The 16,226-nt window shown below is 45.0% G+C and overlaps 1 protein-coding gene across 1 annotated transcript in view; it reads left to right on the top strand.

The window, feature by feature from the left end:
* Positions 1 to 632: 632 nt before the first annotated feature.
* The window catches only part of dnah5l (dynein, axonemal, heavy chain 5 like), a gene marked incomplete at its 5' end in the record, with an annotated part of 37,770 nt that continues 22,176 nt past the window's right edge, over positions 633 to 16,226 (top strand). Inside the window, 37 exons of the mRNA XM_083689404.1 lie at positions 633 to 933; positions 1,299 to 1,399; positions 1,605 to 1,793; positions 2,071 to 2,145; positions 2,273 to 2,359; positions 2,638 to 2,709; positions 2,848 to 2,949; positions 3,987 to 4,173; positions 4,402 to 4,567; positions 4,736 to 4,829; positions 4,933 to 5,031; positions 5,136 to 5,317; positions 5,425 to 5,544; positions 5,705 to 5,906; positions 6,424 to 6,519; positions 6,768 to 6,944; positions 7,311 to 7,400; positions 7,548 to 7,703; positions 7,951 to 8,090; positions 8,239 to 8,390; positions 8,681 to 8,888; positions 9,283 to 9,370; positions 9,787 to 9,910; positions 10,080 to 10,249; positions 10,542 to 10,634; positions 11,113 to 11,313; positions 11,603 to 11,683; positions 12,026 to 12,430; positions 12,833 to 12,951; positions 13,765 to 13,901; positions 14,083 to 14,245; positions 14,325 to 14,436; positions 14,714 to 14,842; positions 14,978 to 15,177; positions 15,412 to 15,565; positions 15,721 to 15,987; positions 16,078 to 16,206. Of these exons, the coding sequence (XP_083545530.1) occupies positions 633 to 933; positions 1,299 to 1,399; positions 1,605 to 1,793; positions 2,071 to 2,145; positions 2,273 to 2,359; positions 2,638 to 2,709; positions 2,848 to 2,949; positions 3,987 to 4,173; positions 4,402 to 4,567; positions 4,736 to 4,829; positions 4,933 to 5,031; positions 5,136 to 5,317; positions 5,425 to 5,544; positions 5,705 to 5,906; positions 6,424 to 6,519; positions 6,768 to 6,944; positions 7,311 to 7,400; positions 7,548 to 7,703; positions 7,951 to 8,090; positions 8,239 to 8,390; positions 8,681 to 8,888; positions 9,283 to 9,370; positions 9,787 to 9,910; positions 10,080 to 10,249; positions 10,542 to 10,634; positions 11,113 to 11,313; positions 11,603 to 11,683; positions 12,026 to 12,430; positions 12,833 to 12,951; positions 13,765 to 13,901; positions 14,083 to 14,245; positions 14,325 to 14,436; positions 14,714 to 14,842; positions 14,978 to 15,177; positions 15,412 to 15,565; positions 15,721 to 15,987; positions 16,078 to 16,206 (5,568 nt within the window). The remainder of the gene's footprint in view (positions 934 to 1,298; positions 1,400 to 1,604; positions 1,794 to 2,070; positions 2,146 to 2,272; positions 2,360 to 2,637; positions 2,710 to 2,847; positions 2,950 to 3,986; positions 4,174 to 4,401; positions 4,568 to 4,735; positions 4,830 to 4,932; positions 5,032 to 5,135; positions 5,318 to 5,424; positions 5,545 to 5,704; positions 5,907 to 6,423; positions 6,520 to 6,767; positions 6,945 to 7,310; positions 7,401 to 7,547; positions 7,704 to 7,950; positions 8,091 to 8,238; positions 8,391 to 8,680; positions 8,889 to 9,282; positions 9,371 to 9,786; positions 9,911 to 10,079; positions 10,250 to 10,541; positions 10,635 to 11,112; positions 11,314 to 11,602; positions 11,684 to 12,025; positions 12,431 to 12,832; positions 12,952 to 13,764; positions 13,902 to 14,082; positions 14,246 to 14,324; positions 14,437 to 14,713; positions 14,843 to 14,977; positions 15,178 to 15,411; positions 15,566 to 15,720; positions 15,988 to 16,077; positions 16,207 to 16,226) is intronic.

Raw genomic sequence — 16,226 nt, 5'->3', positions numbered from 1 at the left:
GCGTTCCCATTGGCAGACGTGTTAATGAATTCAATAGTGTTTTATGAGGGAGGCATTTGTTTGACAAGCTGAGTTGCTGGTTTGGAGCAGATTAGTCATTCTGGACAGGGTTGCCATGGTAACACTCAAACTTTGTCAGAGTGCCTTTGGTGTGTCAGCCAGTTCCTGGTCTGGGACTAAGATTCTGCAAGTCCCATCTACATACACCAAGGCATAGCAGGGACTGACGCTGTAGGAACAAGGTCAGTGTGTTAGCAATCTAACACTTACATTTCAAATGTTTGGATTAATCAAGTACGGATAGATTATAGTTAACATTTGGGTAAATATGATTTCTATGGAGAAAAAAAAAGCCAGATTTTTTTCTTTGTTAGAATTGAAAAGCATTATGCCAAATCAAGAGTTGAAATATCTGACAGGAGGAGAAGCACACAATTGTACACACATCAGATTGTTATTTACAGTAAATGTGAATGGATATAATTTGTTGGCTTACAAACATTACCAATATTCAAACACGTTAAAACCTTATGTACGGTATGATTAAAAGTTAGATTTGCAGGTTAGATTAGGATTAAAAATTAGATTTGCAGGTTAGATTAAGATTCACATTCAAATACAACATTGCATGGATGGCTATGCTTCTGTCTAAGATGAGTGACAGAGAGAGTCTGCAGCAAGAAGCTGTGAGTCCTGAGGAGCAGGAGGCGATGTCTGATCTCCATACTGGGAACGATGGGTCAAAGTCTACCCCAGAGGAAGAACTGGATGCCGGGGAGGCAGGGTCCAGGTCTCCCCCAGCGGAGAGCCTCGATTATGGGGAGAAGATACAGGAAAGCCCTGAGGACCCGGATGGAGAGCAGGCAGGCCTCAGCCAGTCTACTGGGCAACCTTCCAATGAACTCAAGCCTCCTCTTGTTAGCATACGGAAAGGTACAGACAAAGACAGTCCAATCTTACCTGCAGGGTGCTAGTGTGGATGCAGGCATTTTATTCCAACCAAGCTCTAGCACGCCTGATTCAATGACTCATAGTCTTCAGTAATCACTGATTTACTGTGCTTTCATTCAGTGTGTTGTGCTGGGTTGGAATGAAAGCCTGCGCCAAACAGCATCTGTCCGCAGATAAGATTGATTACCCCTAGTCTGTCAATTAACCAAGCTTTACCAATACTGTAAAAGATTGATTACGCCTAGTCTGTAAATGAAATGAACCAAGGTTTAACAATACTGTAAATGGGAAAACATGTATTCTATGGATCACTGATATCTCCAGCAAATGTTTCCCCACATCAACAGAGACAGGTGTCGGGGGACACAGGCGAATAGGAGCTCACAACCCTAAAACCAGCAATCACATGACATCGGCAGCTCTTCCCTCTTCCACCGCCAGTACGACTGTGAGTATTGACCAGGTGGAGGGGGCTGAGGGGCTACAGAGGAAGGGTTAATTCTGGCAGTTCACTCCTCAATTGTGTCTCTCTGTTTTTCTTCTCCACGTTCTACAATCTGGCTGCTGTTGATGCTCTGATTTGTAATTGTGTGTCTAGTGTGCAATGTGTTATAACTCTGCTGGGTCTTAACATGACTACAACATGTGTCCAGATGTCAGGGAAGCGGACAGTGGTTCTGTCCAACGAGGCCAGGAGGGAGATGGCTAAGCAGGCGCGAGCGGTCAAGGATGAGCGACGAGCTTTGCTGGATGCCAGACACAAGTACCTGATCACCAAGCTGGTGGATGGAGCTAACCTGGGAGAGGCAGAGGTGGAGGAGGCCATCATCTCTGATGACAAGGTAGCCCCCCTGAGCTAAAGCCTTGGGTAATAATGACAAGGTCACATCACAGTGATGCTTCAGTCTCCACACAATAGGAGCACCTTGATTGGTCCATTTAGAGTTTGTGTTTGGCTCAACTTTCATCGCAATATGTGTTTGCATTTCAGCTAATCAAAGTGACTTTCAAATGTTGGTCAAGGGTAATTCTGTGCATTCAAGGTGTTTTGAATTAGACGCTTGATTTTTTATAATCATCTGTGCTCTATATCACTTATCTGGAATATTCCTGTTTTAGTTCCATTTGATAGATGACTTCTTCTCGGCCAATGGATCCAAGAGGCTGATATTCTTCTATCAAGACATTAAATCGGTAATCTGCCCTTCAGACAGATCTCCCAACGATTCCCTGAGTAATGACAGTCCTTATTGAAGATACATGTCTGTTTTTCTATAATCCTGTGATGGATAACTCACCACATCTCTCCCTCTCTTTCTAGCCCACATCAGCCCACCTTTCCTGGGTAGATACAGTCAGTTCAACCCCTGGACAAAAGAAACTCTTCCTCACCACTGGGACCTCTGAGGTAACTTTAACATTAAAACCAATTGAATAGAATAGAATGCATTCTCCATGAAATATATGTTAGCTATGTGGCATTCCAGAGGCCATTGTATTATAATGAGTCCTTAATGACTAGTTTGGTCTTGTTTGCACCATGTTTTGGAGACAGAGTACCTGCCATTTTCCTCTGGGTGCATTTCCATGGTATCAATAAACAAAGTGTTTGGTTTCTCCCCCTCTCCCAACCATCACCCCTCCACCCCACCTTTAATCCTGTATGGTGTTGGCTATTTGTTTCAGGCACTAGTGGAGAAGTGTTTGTTCTTCCTGAGAACAACAGACAGAACCATAACAACTGCCAACGTGTCACAGGTCAGTAGAGTTTCTAGCAGTGGCAGGTCGTTGACATGATGGATTATTCCATCATTGACGTGATGGACTGCCTCACAGTTGACATGTTGGACTGTTCCATTGTATACCGATTGCTCCTGCTCTGCCTGTGTTCTCCAGGAGGTGAACTTCGGGATGCTTGACTGCTCTGAGGGGAACATGTTGTACAGTCTGGAAAAGCTGTTCTCTCAGATCATGCTGCCTGCTCTCCAGTCTCAGGAGGTTTGTTCTATGTGCACATACTCTCACTTACCTAAAGCAAGCACAAATACAAACAACTCACCTTACAGTTTTTCTCGACTGCTTACACCATTGGTATGAAGCTAAAGTTCACATGCCCACAGCAATAACATACACAACAGTTACATTTTCAACAAAACCGTTTGTCATTTCCCATTGCTTTCACACAAAATGCTCATATTAAGCACCTTTTTGCAAAACAGTTAGCACAACTCTCTACGTAAGACACAAAAATCTATTGAATAAATAGTAAAACGGAACTATTTCCTTACAGCATATAGCTATTTCTCCTATTATGGTGAATCTCTACTACATATATTGACTCTCATCGCTCAACAATTCAACTAACAATCAGTCTGTAATCACAAATGAAATAGGTCATCAGTAGCATGTCACTGTAGAACACGTCAATGTAACATGTGGTGTGGCAGACAGGAGAGAATAAATTACTGTAAATGTTTTGTTTGTTTGTTCTACAGTAATGCCACTTTTGTTGTTGTAACTACCTGCTTGATTTAGTTTTTGATTGATTTGGTTCTTGATTTCTTTTATGAATTTGATTGATTTTTATCATGAGCGATCATATTCTCTGTAACAGGCGCAGTATTACCATAAACTATATAGTAGAATGTTCTTCTGCTGAGTGAAATTCTTACTGTTTTTGACCTTTGCTTTCAAATAAAAGTGGTCCAACCTGCAATGCATATTGATGGTTATAGTTACTATTAAGTGTGTCATGATGAAATGAATGGTGGATTAAACTTTTCATTAGATGACAAAGAATACTGTTTTGATGCACTGATTTGCTATTGTGACATGCATGCAAGTTTTGAATGTTATAGTGCATTTTGCAAAATAAATGAGGTGTTTTGGCAAATGTGTTAACTGTGTAGGGGATTGTTTAACTGTTTTGAAAAGTTTCAAGAAATGTGCTCAAGCAATCAAATAAATCTCTCTCTCTCTCTCTCTCTCTCTCTCTCACTCTCTCTCTCACTCTCTCTCTCACTTTCTCCCTCCAGAACTGGGGCTCTTTGAAGGACGGACTCAACAGTCCACAGATTCAGGAATTCCTGTCTTCAGTGGACAAGTTCATCTGCAGCCTCTCCTCTGCTAGACAGAACATGGAGGGGAAGTTCCAGCTCCACAGTGTCGACTCCGGCCCGAGCCTGAGCAGCCTGCAAGGCCCTGCAGACTACACTGCTGCAGGTAGGATATCAACAGCCTGCCAGACGAACCACAGTGCTACAGATCATACAGTATCATAATATCTGCAAACATGTGCGATGTATGTCTCTTTAAATAGAATACATGATTCAACATCTCATATGGCAAGTACTAAATGCTCCATTGTAGAGTGAAATTATTAATATCATTCAAGCACTGATGAGCTTAACTCGATCAAAGTAAGCAGTTTTGTCATTATTATTTTTTCAGCCAGTAACTCTGAGCTTGTAGAAGAGCTGGAGGGCATGATCCTCAACTGGGCCAATCAGATCAAGCAGGTGCTGGCGGAGAGCGAGCAAATGAGGAAGGAGGCAGATGACATTGGACCTTCTGCTGAGCTGGAGCACTGGAAGAGCCGTATGACTACCTTTAACAGGTGACCATGAGATGGATGGATGGATGGATGGATGGATGGATGGATGGATGGATGGATGGACGGACAGACGAACAGACAGATAGATAGATAGACAGATATACAGACGTATAGATGTTGAATGCACAGTTGTCAGTACTGAGTATGTTTGTTTGATGTCTGTTTCCACAGTCTTATGGATGAGATCAAGAAGCCAAATGTAAAAAGAGTGATCGGAGTTCTGCAGATGGCCAAGTCAAGGACCCTGAGGACCTGGCGAGAGCTAGTCAGTGAAAACACATTTACTCACGTTGATGTAACGTATTTGACTCCAGTTTTCATCGCACTGCTTTTGAGAGAGAGTGAACACAATCAATATCTTGTTAAAGGATGGGAACATCACAGTGGTGGCCAATGAGGCGAAGGACAACGTGAAGTACCTGTACACTCTGGAGAAGTTCTTTGGCCCTCTGGGAAAGTGTACTCCGGTAAGAACAGAAACATAAATTCAGAGGAAACGGGGGGAGGGGTTGGTAGGGGTAGAAATCGGAGGACAGGCTCGTTGTAATGCTGTGTGTGTTGTCTCCTATAGACAAGCCTGCTGGAGCACCTCCCCAGTCTGATGAACAGCATCCGTATGATCCACAGCATCTCCCAGTACTACAACACATCAGAACGCATGACATCACTCTTTGTCAAGGTCACCAACCAGCTGATCACCACCTGTAAGGCCTACCTGGGACAGGACGTGGCCAAAGTCTGGGATCACGACAGGTAGACACGCAGGTGTATGACATCATGATAGGTCGCCGTTGATGCAGATGAATAATTCGTATAGGATCCCCTGATAATGTCATTCATTCCTCCATGTCCTCTCTCAGAGCAGAGCTGTTGAGGAGGATTAGAGAGTGCTGTCAGCTCAACCAGGAGTACCAGCTGTGCTTTCAGAGGGTTCGGGAAAAACTCAGAGAGAACCCCAACGACCGACAGTTTGAGTTCAGGTAAACAAACACAGTGACACATTGGGAGCCACCTCATATGACATTTTGTCTATACAGCCTTGCATCCAGAGAGCGACATCGCAAAACATCAACCACCTATTGGATAACTCCAATGATGATTGATCAGACAGACCAACATCTCATCCCTGTGTCCCTGCAGTGAGAACTACATTTTTGGGAAGTTTGACACCTTCTGCAGGCGTCTGGAGAAGATAGCAGACATGGCTTCTATCCTAGAGGACCTGTCGTCTCTGCAGCAGGTGAAGGTGGAGGGCATTGAGAAGATCTACGTTCGCTACCAGACCATCGTCACCACCACGAAGTCGAAGACCTATAACGTGCTGGACCACCGCAAGCTAGAGGTATTACTGTGCTCGTTGACATCATCAGTCCTGCCTAAATAATATAGTCTGTTGTTATGAAACACAGCGTCTCACGAAGTCAGACTCTCCTTTCAAATGGTATTATGATACGAAAATAAAAAGCGAATTATTTGTGGCAGTGTAAACCTCTTCAGGTAACTCCATGTTTTCATTTCATCTCATGCTTACAAATCACTTTTTTCCGTCCCGCGCCCCCCAAAATCTCAATCCAGAAATGACATTCTGGGATGCGAAATGATGAAACACCTGATGGTAATGCCAGATATATGTTTGAACTATTTCTAATAGTACACCAATATCACAATAAAAGCGAAGATGAATCCACGAGTGCCTTGGAATGTATTTGGTTAACTGTCATGGTACAACTCCTATCTAGACAGCTGCTGTCATGACATCAATCTATGCTTATCACAACTGACATATGGGGCATATGAAGTGTTGAAATGCTACATAACCTAGTATGTGTTGTTTTTCTCTAAGACTGCTCTCTTGTCAGTTTGACAGTGACTACGCAGAGTTCAAGACTCAGGTCCAGGGGGTGTTCCAGTCTCTCCAGACACTGCTACAGACATGGTTTCAACAGTCACCAACTGTAAGTGCACACTGGCTATTCGCTCATCTTGAAAGCAAAGCCTATTATATTCTGTTATTTATATTCTGTTATTTATAGTCATATTCCGGTGGAGCTCATTTCAAGTGATTGAAGAATGATGGTAAGCATTCCATCATTATAATCCTCTCCCCTCAATGTTGTGTATGTTTAGACATGGTTTTTCTACCCTGTGAGCTTCTGACCCCTCTGACCCCTCCGACCTCTCTGACTCCTCTCCCTGCCACCAGACTGAGCGCATGCTGGAGCTGCTGTCCAGGTTTGAGGGCTGCGGTGTAGGTCAACAGCTGGATCTGAGGGACAGATACACAGCCGTGCTCCAGCGCTACAGCAAAGACCTGGAGATGGTCAGGAGACTCTACCAAAAACAGAAGGACAACCCTCCCATTCCTCGGAACATGCCGCCCGTGAGTCTCTCTCCTCCACCGTACTACAGCGCTTACTGTGCTGCACATATATAGAATGTTACTACAGATCATTCATAAGGCATCTAGGCTTATGGGTTGACATTTATGAGATAGAGATTTTGGTTCCAATGTGCGGCTTACTTATCATTTCAGTGATTAAAGCTAACTTTTTTAGTGTAGCATACACATTTATCTTCGGTGGTGGCTAAACACTGACTGACTGCACAGTTGCACTTCCCTAGTTACTGCATTAGAGGGTTTCATGTGGTTATATTTGACTGTCAGACCACAACCACTAACATCTCAAATGTGGATGTAAAGCAGTCAGCTAACTTTAACTTCTTGAAATGTTTCTCTCTCTTGTAGGTTGCGGGGAAGATCATGTGGTCTCGCCAGCTATTCAGAAAGATAGAATTTCCCATGTCTGTCCTGAAAAATAAACTTGACATTCTTAAGGTATTGTTTTCCAAATCTACTAATATCACTGTGTTGTAAGAAAGACAGAAGACAAATCAAATATACACACTCACACGCACACGCACGCACACGCACTCTCACACACGCACACACACACTCGCTTTCATGTGTGTGTGTGTCCAGCAGGGCCCTGAGATGAGAAAGGTGATCAGGAGTTATAACAAGCTGGCTGCAGTGCTGCTGGAGTACGAGCTGCTGTACCATCGATGCTGGAGTCAGGCGGTGGAGAAGGGTCGCCACGGCCTCAGCGCGTCCCTGCTCGTCAGACACCCAGACACCCAGGTTCATAACGCACGACATAACTGGACACCAAGGCTCTGCCACCGGGCCACTCACCAGACTTTGCCTTCTACTGGGGACTAATGAACATACCGTAATCTCAGAATGCATAGTATTCACGCAAGTTCTGCGCTCATTTAAGTGTTTATGGATCATGCATTTCGCTCGATAGCAGAACGTATCTTTACAAACGACAGTAAGATACTCAGCTCGTACTAAACTCATTATTTCATTGTGACCGCCTGTCCAGGAGGTGTATGTGAACCTTGACTCTCTGGTTCTGGAGGTAGTACATGAGGCCAGGTGCATGAACAAGCTCGGCATCGGCGTTCCCCAGGTCATTCTCAACATGTGTGCCAAAGAAACCCAGATCAAGACCCTCCAGAACAGGTGAGGTGGATCCACACAGAGTATGCTGGTGTGATTTCTGTTGGCATAATGTGAAATACAGCGGCAACCATCCAGACCAGTAACAACACATTTTATAGTGATTTTCTATTCAATTCTATTCAGTTATATTCTATGTGTGTGTCCCCAGTCTCCAGGAGCTGTTGGGCGACTATGAGGCAGCTTTATCCAGGATCCCTCCCCTCCTCCTGCCTCTCATGCAGCCTTTCATCAGCCGTGTGGAAGGGGCTCTCTCCCCCGGCCTCACCACCCTCTCCTGGACATCACTCAACACAGGCAGATGTGAGAGAAACACTTTAGTTGTTCTGGAGTGCTACAGTAACAAGAGTCCAAGGTCAAAAGGTTAACTGATCAGCATTCCTGCATGTGGTTGGAGTAAAAATGTTGTCATTAATCTCAAAACTTGAGATCTTCATAAATCCAGGTTAGATTGGAATTTAAAAACAAAACAAAACTGAGAGGCAAAGAGCCTGCATAATGTTTACCTTAGACATTAGTCTTCATATTGTGTTTGGGCTTTTGTTTTATTAGTGATGACACTGAATAACGAGACTGAATCTCTTTCCTCTCAGTCCTAGAGAACGCTTACAGAGTTCTGCAGGAGTTGCAGCAGGTGGCGAAGGTTGCCATGGATACACTGGAGTGTCGTATCGAGCGGGTCCTTCAGACCATGTCATCCACAGCCCTGCTGGAGCTGCCCGAGGATATGCCTGTTTCACCACTAACCTTCCTCAGCCAGACGGAGAGCACTGTCAGGTCTGCTGGCCACACCCTCAGCAGGTAAGGACTGAAGGATCATGGGAAATACTGATATGTCCTCCTATATCATCTGTCTAGGCTTGGGTTAAAATGCACCTGTCAAGTATTCATTTGATCAAGGTCTGCTTATGTCTACAATTCATGTGAATGAGTCTGAACTTTACTTCACATGCTATTTTGAAAATGCTGAAGTGAAAACCACATAAGATCAGATACGCTTTATTTGTAAGTTGCTGTATGTCTCAGTGGAGGCTGGTGAAGTTTGAAATTGGAGGATGGGCTCATTGTAATGCATGGAATGGAATGAGGAACATATGCAAAAATGATACCATTCCTCATTCCATTCCATGAACCTCTAATTTCTACCTCCATTGTGTCTTGTTTCACTTGTAATGTTGTGGTGTTGTTTGTTCAGTCAGAGTCAACAGGTAGAGAGGTCTGTGTATGAGCTGATAGATGATCTGAAGAGCAAGATGACCTCAGCTGACACAGTCAACCTGGAGGTGGGTGGGTCAGCTATGTAACCCTCTCTGGACTCAAACCTGTGCACCGCAAGACAGTGTTATCAGGCTGAGCTAAAGCCTAGGCATTAAACAGGGAGCTAACACAAGTCTCAAGGCCTGAGGCAAGGTTACTCATCACTCCAACGTGATTCATCAAACCATCTCCATTTTGCTTACAATCAACCAACCCCACACTTGTTAACCTCACCTGTTAATCCTAATCCTAGCCCTAACCCTAGCCCTAGCCCTAGCCCTAGCCCTAGCCCTAGCCCTAGCCCTAGCCCTAGCCCTAACCCTAGCCCTAGCCCTAGCCCTAGCCCTAACCCTAGCCCTAGCCCTAGCCCTAGCCCTAGCCCTAAACCACCTAGTAGAGGCACAGTGTAACCCTCCCTCCTCTCCTTTCCTCTCTACTCCAGGGGTCTCTCCGGTGTCTGCACCCAGACACCAAACAGAAAACTCGCTGCCAATCATGCCTACCCTGCCGCTTCTACAACATGATTGGTCATCTGTGCCAGCGGAACACAGAGGCTCTTGTCAGAGGTGAGAAAAAAAGAGGTCAAAGTTGACCTCTCCAGGGTTAGGGTCGATTCCATTTGAACTCACTTCATTTGGTTAATAAAAAAATGCAAATACAGTATATAAATACAAATTAAAATTAAGAAATGCAATATTCCAATGGCAACAATTCTTTGGACAACGATGGTTACAGCTACAAAGTCGTCGCTGGACTCTCTGAGACGCAGGCTCCATGTAGTGAGCTCCAAGTACCAGTCCTCCTCCTACTTGAGTCGTCCACAGGTCCAGCCTCCTCTCTTCAGAGCCTCCATCCAGCTGTCCATCCCCAACATCATCCTTAGACCCAGCCTGGACGATATACAGGTACAGGATCATGTACAGTAATAACATAAGCCATTTAGCTGATGCTTTCATCCGAAGCAACTTACATTGCAGTGAGTGCATACATTTTCAGGATGGTCCCAGTGGGAATTTAACCCACAACCTAAGCGTTGTTAGCGCCATGCTCTACCAATAATAACACCGGATAATGTACCAAATGTGTCAAAATACATCATAATTAGACTATTCCAGGAAGTAAATACAGTATGAGCTTGCTGTGTCTCAGTCCTTCTGTGTCATGTTTCACATTCTTTCTGTCTTCCTTGTGTTTCAGAGTACAGTCAACAAGGTTGTGAGCATCGCTTTGTCCATGGCAAAAGACATTCCACTGTGGGCATTCTCCCACCTCCACCACAAACAGCTACAGGTACTGTATGTGTAACCAGTGTTACCCCTGGTTCATTGGTTACTTTGACAGCTAAACCAATACAAACAAACAATTTGCCAATCAATCAATCACTGTTTGGAATTTGGTATTTCTGCACACCCCCGAGACAACACACCTGCACTGCACACCCCGAAACAACACACATGTAAACCCCCAGGGAGCACAGAGCTCTGGGGTCTAGGCATAGGGTCAGTCATCTTCGGCACCCCTGGAGCAGTTAGGGGTTAAGTGCCTTGCTCAAGGGCACAACGGCAGTGGTAAGCACCTTAGAAATGATGCCAGCAACCATCCAGTCACCAGCTCACATCCAGGTCCCTCCCTGCGGTAGGGATTGAACCAGCAACCTGCCGATTGCTGGCCGGCCTCTCTTACCTCTAGGCTACCTGCTGCCCCTATGGTGCATGCTGTACGTTACAATGAATGTGAGAAGTGACAAAGCGTTTTCTAATCACCTCAGACAGAGCAGGCTGTGCGTGATGCAGGGGACGACGGTCCTCTGACCAAACAGCTGCTTCTGAAACCTCTGGACCGCCAGCTGGCCGAACACAAGGACATTACTAAGGCAACCATCCAGCTGGGCTCCATTGTGTCGTCTCTCAGAGCAGAGGCCAGCGACACACTGCAAGAGTTCTCTCACTTCTCCACCCTCTGGAACCAGGTAAGATTGGCTACTCACTCTGTGGAACTGGATCTGATTGGCTGTCAAGCAGTCACCAGCTGAGAAATCAGGGAATCATCCCTGAACGACCTCTGGGGTAGCTTTCACCCACACTATGGTCAGGATGCTCCAAAGCCTCCAACCAGAGAGTTAAAAGAAAAGGAACCACAATATATGTTGATGCCATTCCTTTTTCCATTCCATGCATTACAATGAGCCCATCTTCTGATTTCTACCTCCACCGGCATTCACTGATGTCCAGTATATGTCTTTTGTTCTCCACATTCAGGACCCAGATGAGCGGGTGAAGGCCTTCCTGGAGACCAGCCCCTCCCTCCCTGAGTTCAGCTCTCAGATCGCCTCATACTCAGTTAGTGACTGACAGTAATAACTGTGTCTCAGTATGAAACATAGAGGAGCTTAGTCATTTTACTCTATGGTTGTCCAAGCTTCTCACAGCTCAGAAATCTTCAGCCTCAGAGGAAACTCAGCCACTCGGTCTAGACTGCTATGTGGTCTAGACCTCAATTAGATTATGCTAGTTCTCATAGTATGTAGATAGAATCTGATGGCCTATAATATGTGATACATACAGTATAGTCTATGTTATGTACAGACCTCTGTTATAGCATACTATATGCTATATAGCATAGCATATGATTTGTTTTATGAGTGTATGTGGCTTGTTCTTTTTACCTCTCCCGTCCTGTAGAAGTTGGAGGCCCAGATTGAAGACCTGCCTGTCTCCTGCACCGTGGGCTCGGTCTTGTTTGACACAGACCAACTCAAACTCTCCCTGACCCAGGAGTGCCGCGCCTGGAAACGGGCCTTCGGCACGGCACTCAACCAGCGCGCCTCCGCAGACATGGCCGACATCTTTTCCTTCGTCGACGGGTTGACCAAGCGTTTACAGCGACCAATCACGGATCTGGAGGACGTGCGAGGGGCCATGGCCGCTCTGCGAGAGATCCGGGAGGCGGAGATACGGATCGACGTCACCATCGGACCCGTAGAGGAGTCGTTCGTTCTGCTCAACCGCCACGAACTGCACTTCAGCGATGGGAATGCAGAGAGAGTGGACGGACTGACGTATGCCTGGAGGAACCTCAACGCTCTGGTGAGGAGGAATACACCTGTGTTGCTAGACAGAGCCACAGTAAACCTGACACCACAAAACCTCAACCTCAACGTTCTGTTTAAGATACACCATTGATATACTGAAACTATATACAGTAGTACTATATTGAACCTCAAAGCATATCGAGGAGGAAATAAACTCATGTTACATGTTACTATGCTAAAACACTACAACAGTGAAACTTCCAGTTGAGTATTTCATATAACAATAGAAAGATCCATGGATTGAAATGAAATTTCAAGTTGACTCAGTATACCCCTTGTCATGCATTTTCAGTATGTGGCAGGAGAGGACAGTGGCACACTACTTATTATCTGATAAACCTACACCACTGGCCTGTCTGAGGTTTTACCAGTACTATGTACCCCCTCTACTCTCCAGGTGATGCAGAGCCAGAACACCCTGGTGCTAATCCAACCTGCCATGAAGGCGGATCTGCTCTCGGGAGTGGAGGCCTTCCAGAAATCTGTCCAAACGTTCTACTCTGACTATGACCACAGGTACAGTTACAGCATGTCATGCAAAAGCAAAAGCATTTCATTGAAAGCATACAGTAGCACTTGATAGCATATCTTTTGAAGTTAGATGATGGATTGTTGTAGTCCAAGAGTTCACCCAATTAAATGTTCACTACAGCAGCATCACTTCAGAGGTGTAAAGTAACTGATTACAACATTACTGTAATTGAGTATTTTTGAAAGTCGACAATTTTACTTTTACTTGAGTATGTTTTGAAAAGTATTCTACTTCTCTACTTTTTTTTTAATCATTCATAACAGACTACAATGGTGTTCATAGGCAGGGCAGGTTTTTAGCAAAGAACATATTGTAGCAGTTGTGCCAAAACAGTGCTCAGTGTGCCCAATTATACTCAATAACAAGCACCACGCCTAAACAGGCCAATCAAATCAAACTGCACACAAAGTCTGAACGATGATCGATTCTAAGATTTCAATGATGATAAAATGCAATAATCAAGGCAAATGTTTCATTTTTAAGTGAAGGAAATTATTTTTACTTGAGTACTTTTTAATAAGCTACATGCTTATTCCTACTTGAGTTGTTTCCTAGACTTGAACTTTTACTTTCACTTTAGTAACATTTCACTGAAGTAACACTACTTCTACTTAAGTAGGATATTTCAGTACTCTTTCGACCTCTGCTAGTATGCCCCCAAATAAGAGAGTTGAGATTTTATATCAAATATCATTCTTAAAGAGAGAATTACAGATAAAGATAAATGTTTGACCTGCAGGCCATGGTCAGTGTGATGTGTCAGATGTAGTCATCCACTATGTATGTTGTGTCTCCAGTGGTCCAGGCGTTGAGGGTTTGGCCCCAGCTGAGGCCAGCGACAGACTGCAGACCTTTCAGGCCCAGTTTGATGAACTCTGGAGGAAATACGTCACCTACTCTGGAGGGGAGGAGCTGTTCGGCCTCACCGTTAATGGTGACGACATTAACATTCATACCCATAATGTAGATTGATATGTTGTGTTTGATGCTTGTAAAAAGTTTTAACCGCTGTCTTTTTGTCTGTCTTTCTCTGTCTGTCTGTCTGTCTGTCTGTCTGTCTGTCTGTCTCTCTCTCTCTCTCTCTCTCTCTCTCTCTCTCTCTCTCTCTCTCTCAGACTATCCAGACCTCCAGAGGATCAGGAAGGAGCTGGCTCTTCAATCTAAACTCTACTCCCTCTACAACTCTGTCATTGAGAGTGTCACTGGTTACTATGACATCCAGTGGGCGGACCTTAACATAGAGAAGATCAACGGTGAACTTCAGGAGTTCCAGAACAGGTAGGACTCCATTCACTGTTCCTTTATATTCACACATTGGCAACTCCCTGAAACTCTCTGTCTCTCCGCTACACTTCAGGATCCGTAAGCTTCCTAAGGCGCTAAAGGAGTGGCAGGCCTTTAGAGACCTGAAGAAGACCATCGATGACTTCAACGAGACGTGTCCATTACTCTACATGATGGCCAACAAGGTGGACATATTAAATCACACAATACAGCTGATCTGAGATATCTCCCTCCTTATCCATATATCCAATCCCTAAAATGCTTTTTGATTGGAGACCATTACTGTAATGTGATGTTGTTTTAAAGCTGTTGCATGTTTATCCGATATCCCCAGTCTCTCTCCCTTCCCTCTGGTCCTTACTTTTGTCTCTCTCTCACCCTTGTCTCCCCCCCCACGCCCCCACACACACTGTACCTTGTCTCCCTCTCTCTCTCCCCTCTACCTTGTCTACCCCACCCCAGGCGATGATGTCCAGACATTGGAGCCGTCTGAGTGACATCACAAGTCACAGTTTTGAGGTGGAGTCGGAGAGTTTCGCCCTCAGGAACATCATGGAGGCCCCACTGCTCAAATACAAGGAGGATATAGAGGTACTGTATCACTAAATCAGCTCCTGTATATTGAAGGGAATATTACATATATTACAGGAATCACGGCTTATTCCGTAAGACAGTGACAGTATGGTAGTCCAGGACTGACAATGACCTTCAGTGTTTTGTTAACAGGATGTGTGTATCAGTGCAGTGAAAGAGAGGGACATTGAGGCCAAACTGAAGGATGTGGTGGCAGAGTGGAGCAGCCACACGCTCACCTTTGCCCCCTTCAGGACACGTGGGGAACTGCTGCTGAAGGGCTCAGACACGGCAGAGAAGGTGTCCCTGATGGAAGACAGTCTGATGGTGCTGGCTTCACTCATGAGCAACAGGTATATCATCTAAATGACAGGTGTCATGCTCACGTCAACATGTCTAACCTGTCCATTAATCCACTTTGAAGCCAGCAGTGAGTACTGATCTTTGTACAAGATATGTTATCACGGTAAAGATTATATGTCAAATGAGACCAGTCATAATGTGATATGTCACATAATAACAAGATGTTTTGGTGAGGTCAATTGATATATGACAGTAAAAGAGTGTTGTTGTGTATACATCTCCAGGTACAACGTTCCATTCAAGCCTTCGATCCAGCAGTGGGTTCACAAACTGTCCAACACTACTGAGGTGATAGAGAAGTGGCTGACAGTTCAGAACCTCTGGATCTACCTGGAGGCCGTGTTCGTAGGGGGGGACATCGCTAAACAGCTGCCCCAGGTCAGAGCAGGCCAAAGATACGATAGTATACGATTGTGTTATATCTGTGGAATTACTGTGATTTGAGAAAATATCAGTAATAGTATAATAGTATGTGGTATTATGTATATATAAGTAGTTTGGACATGACCCCAGATTTCCTGCCTGTCCCCCAGGAGGCTAAGAGGTTCCAGAACATTGACAAGTCATGGCAGAAGATCATGCAGCGCGCCCACGAGGTTCCGGGTGTGGTTCAGTGTTGCGTAGGTGACGAGACCCTCAGTCAACTGTTGCCTCACCTGCTAGAACAGCTGGAGGTGTGTCAGAAGTCCCTCAGTGGATACCTGGAGAAGAAGAGGCTGGTCTTCCCTCGCTTCTTCTTTGTCTCTGACCCGTCTCTGCTGGAGATACTGGGACAGGCATCAGACTCTCACACTATACAGGTGCGACACACTACAGTACACCTACAGAATGATGTCATGGCGGAACACCTACTGTGTCACGCAGTAACCTGTCCTCTCCTCTTTGTTCAGGCTCACCTGTTGAGTCTGTTTGACAATGTGAACAGAGTAGTGTTCCATGAGAAGAACTATGACCAGATCCTGAGCTTCCAGTCCCAGGAGGGAGAGACGGTGGACCTGGCAGAACCTGTCATGGCTCAGGTATAGTACTGTACTGTAGG

The sequence above is a fragment of the Argentina silus genome, assembly GCF_951799395.1.
Source record: "Argentina silus genome assembly, chromosome: 1".
NCBI classification, from domain to species: Eukaryota; Metazoa; Chordata; class Actinopteri; order Argentiniformes; family Argentinidae; genus Argentina; species Argentina silus.
The sequence above is the reverse complement of the archived record's forward strand: the minus strand, read 5'-3'. Positions and strand labels throughout refer to the sequence as shown.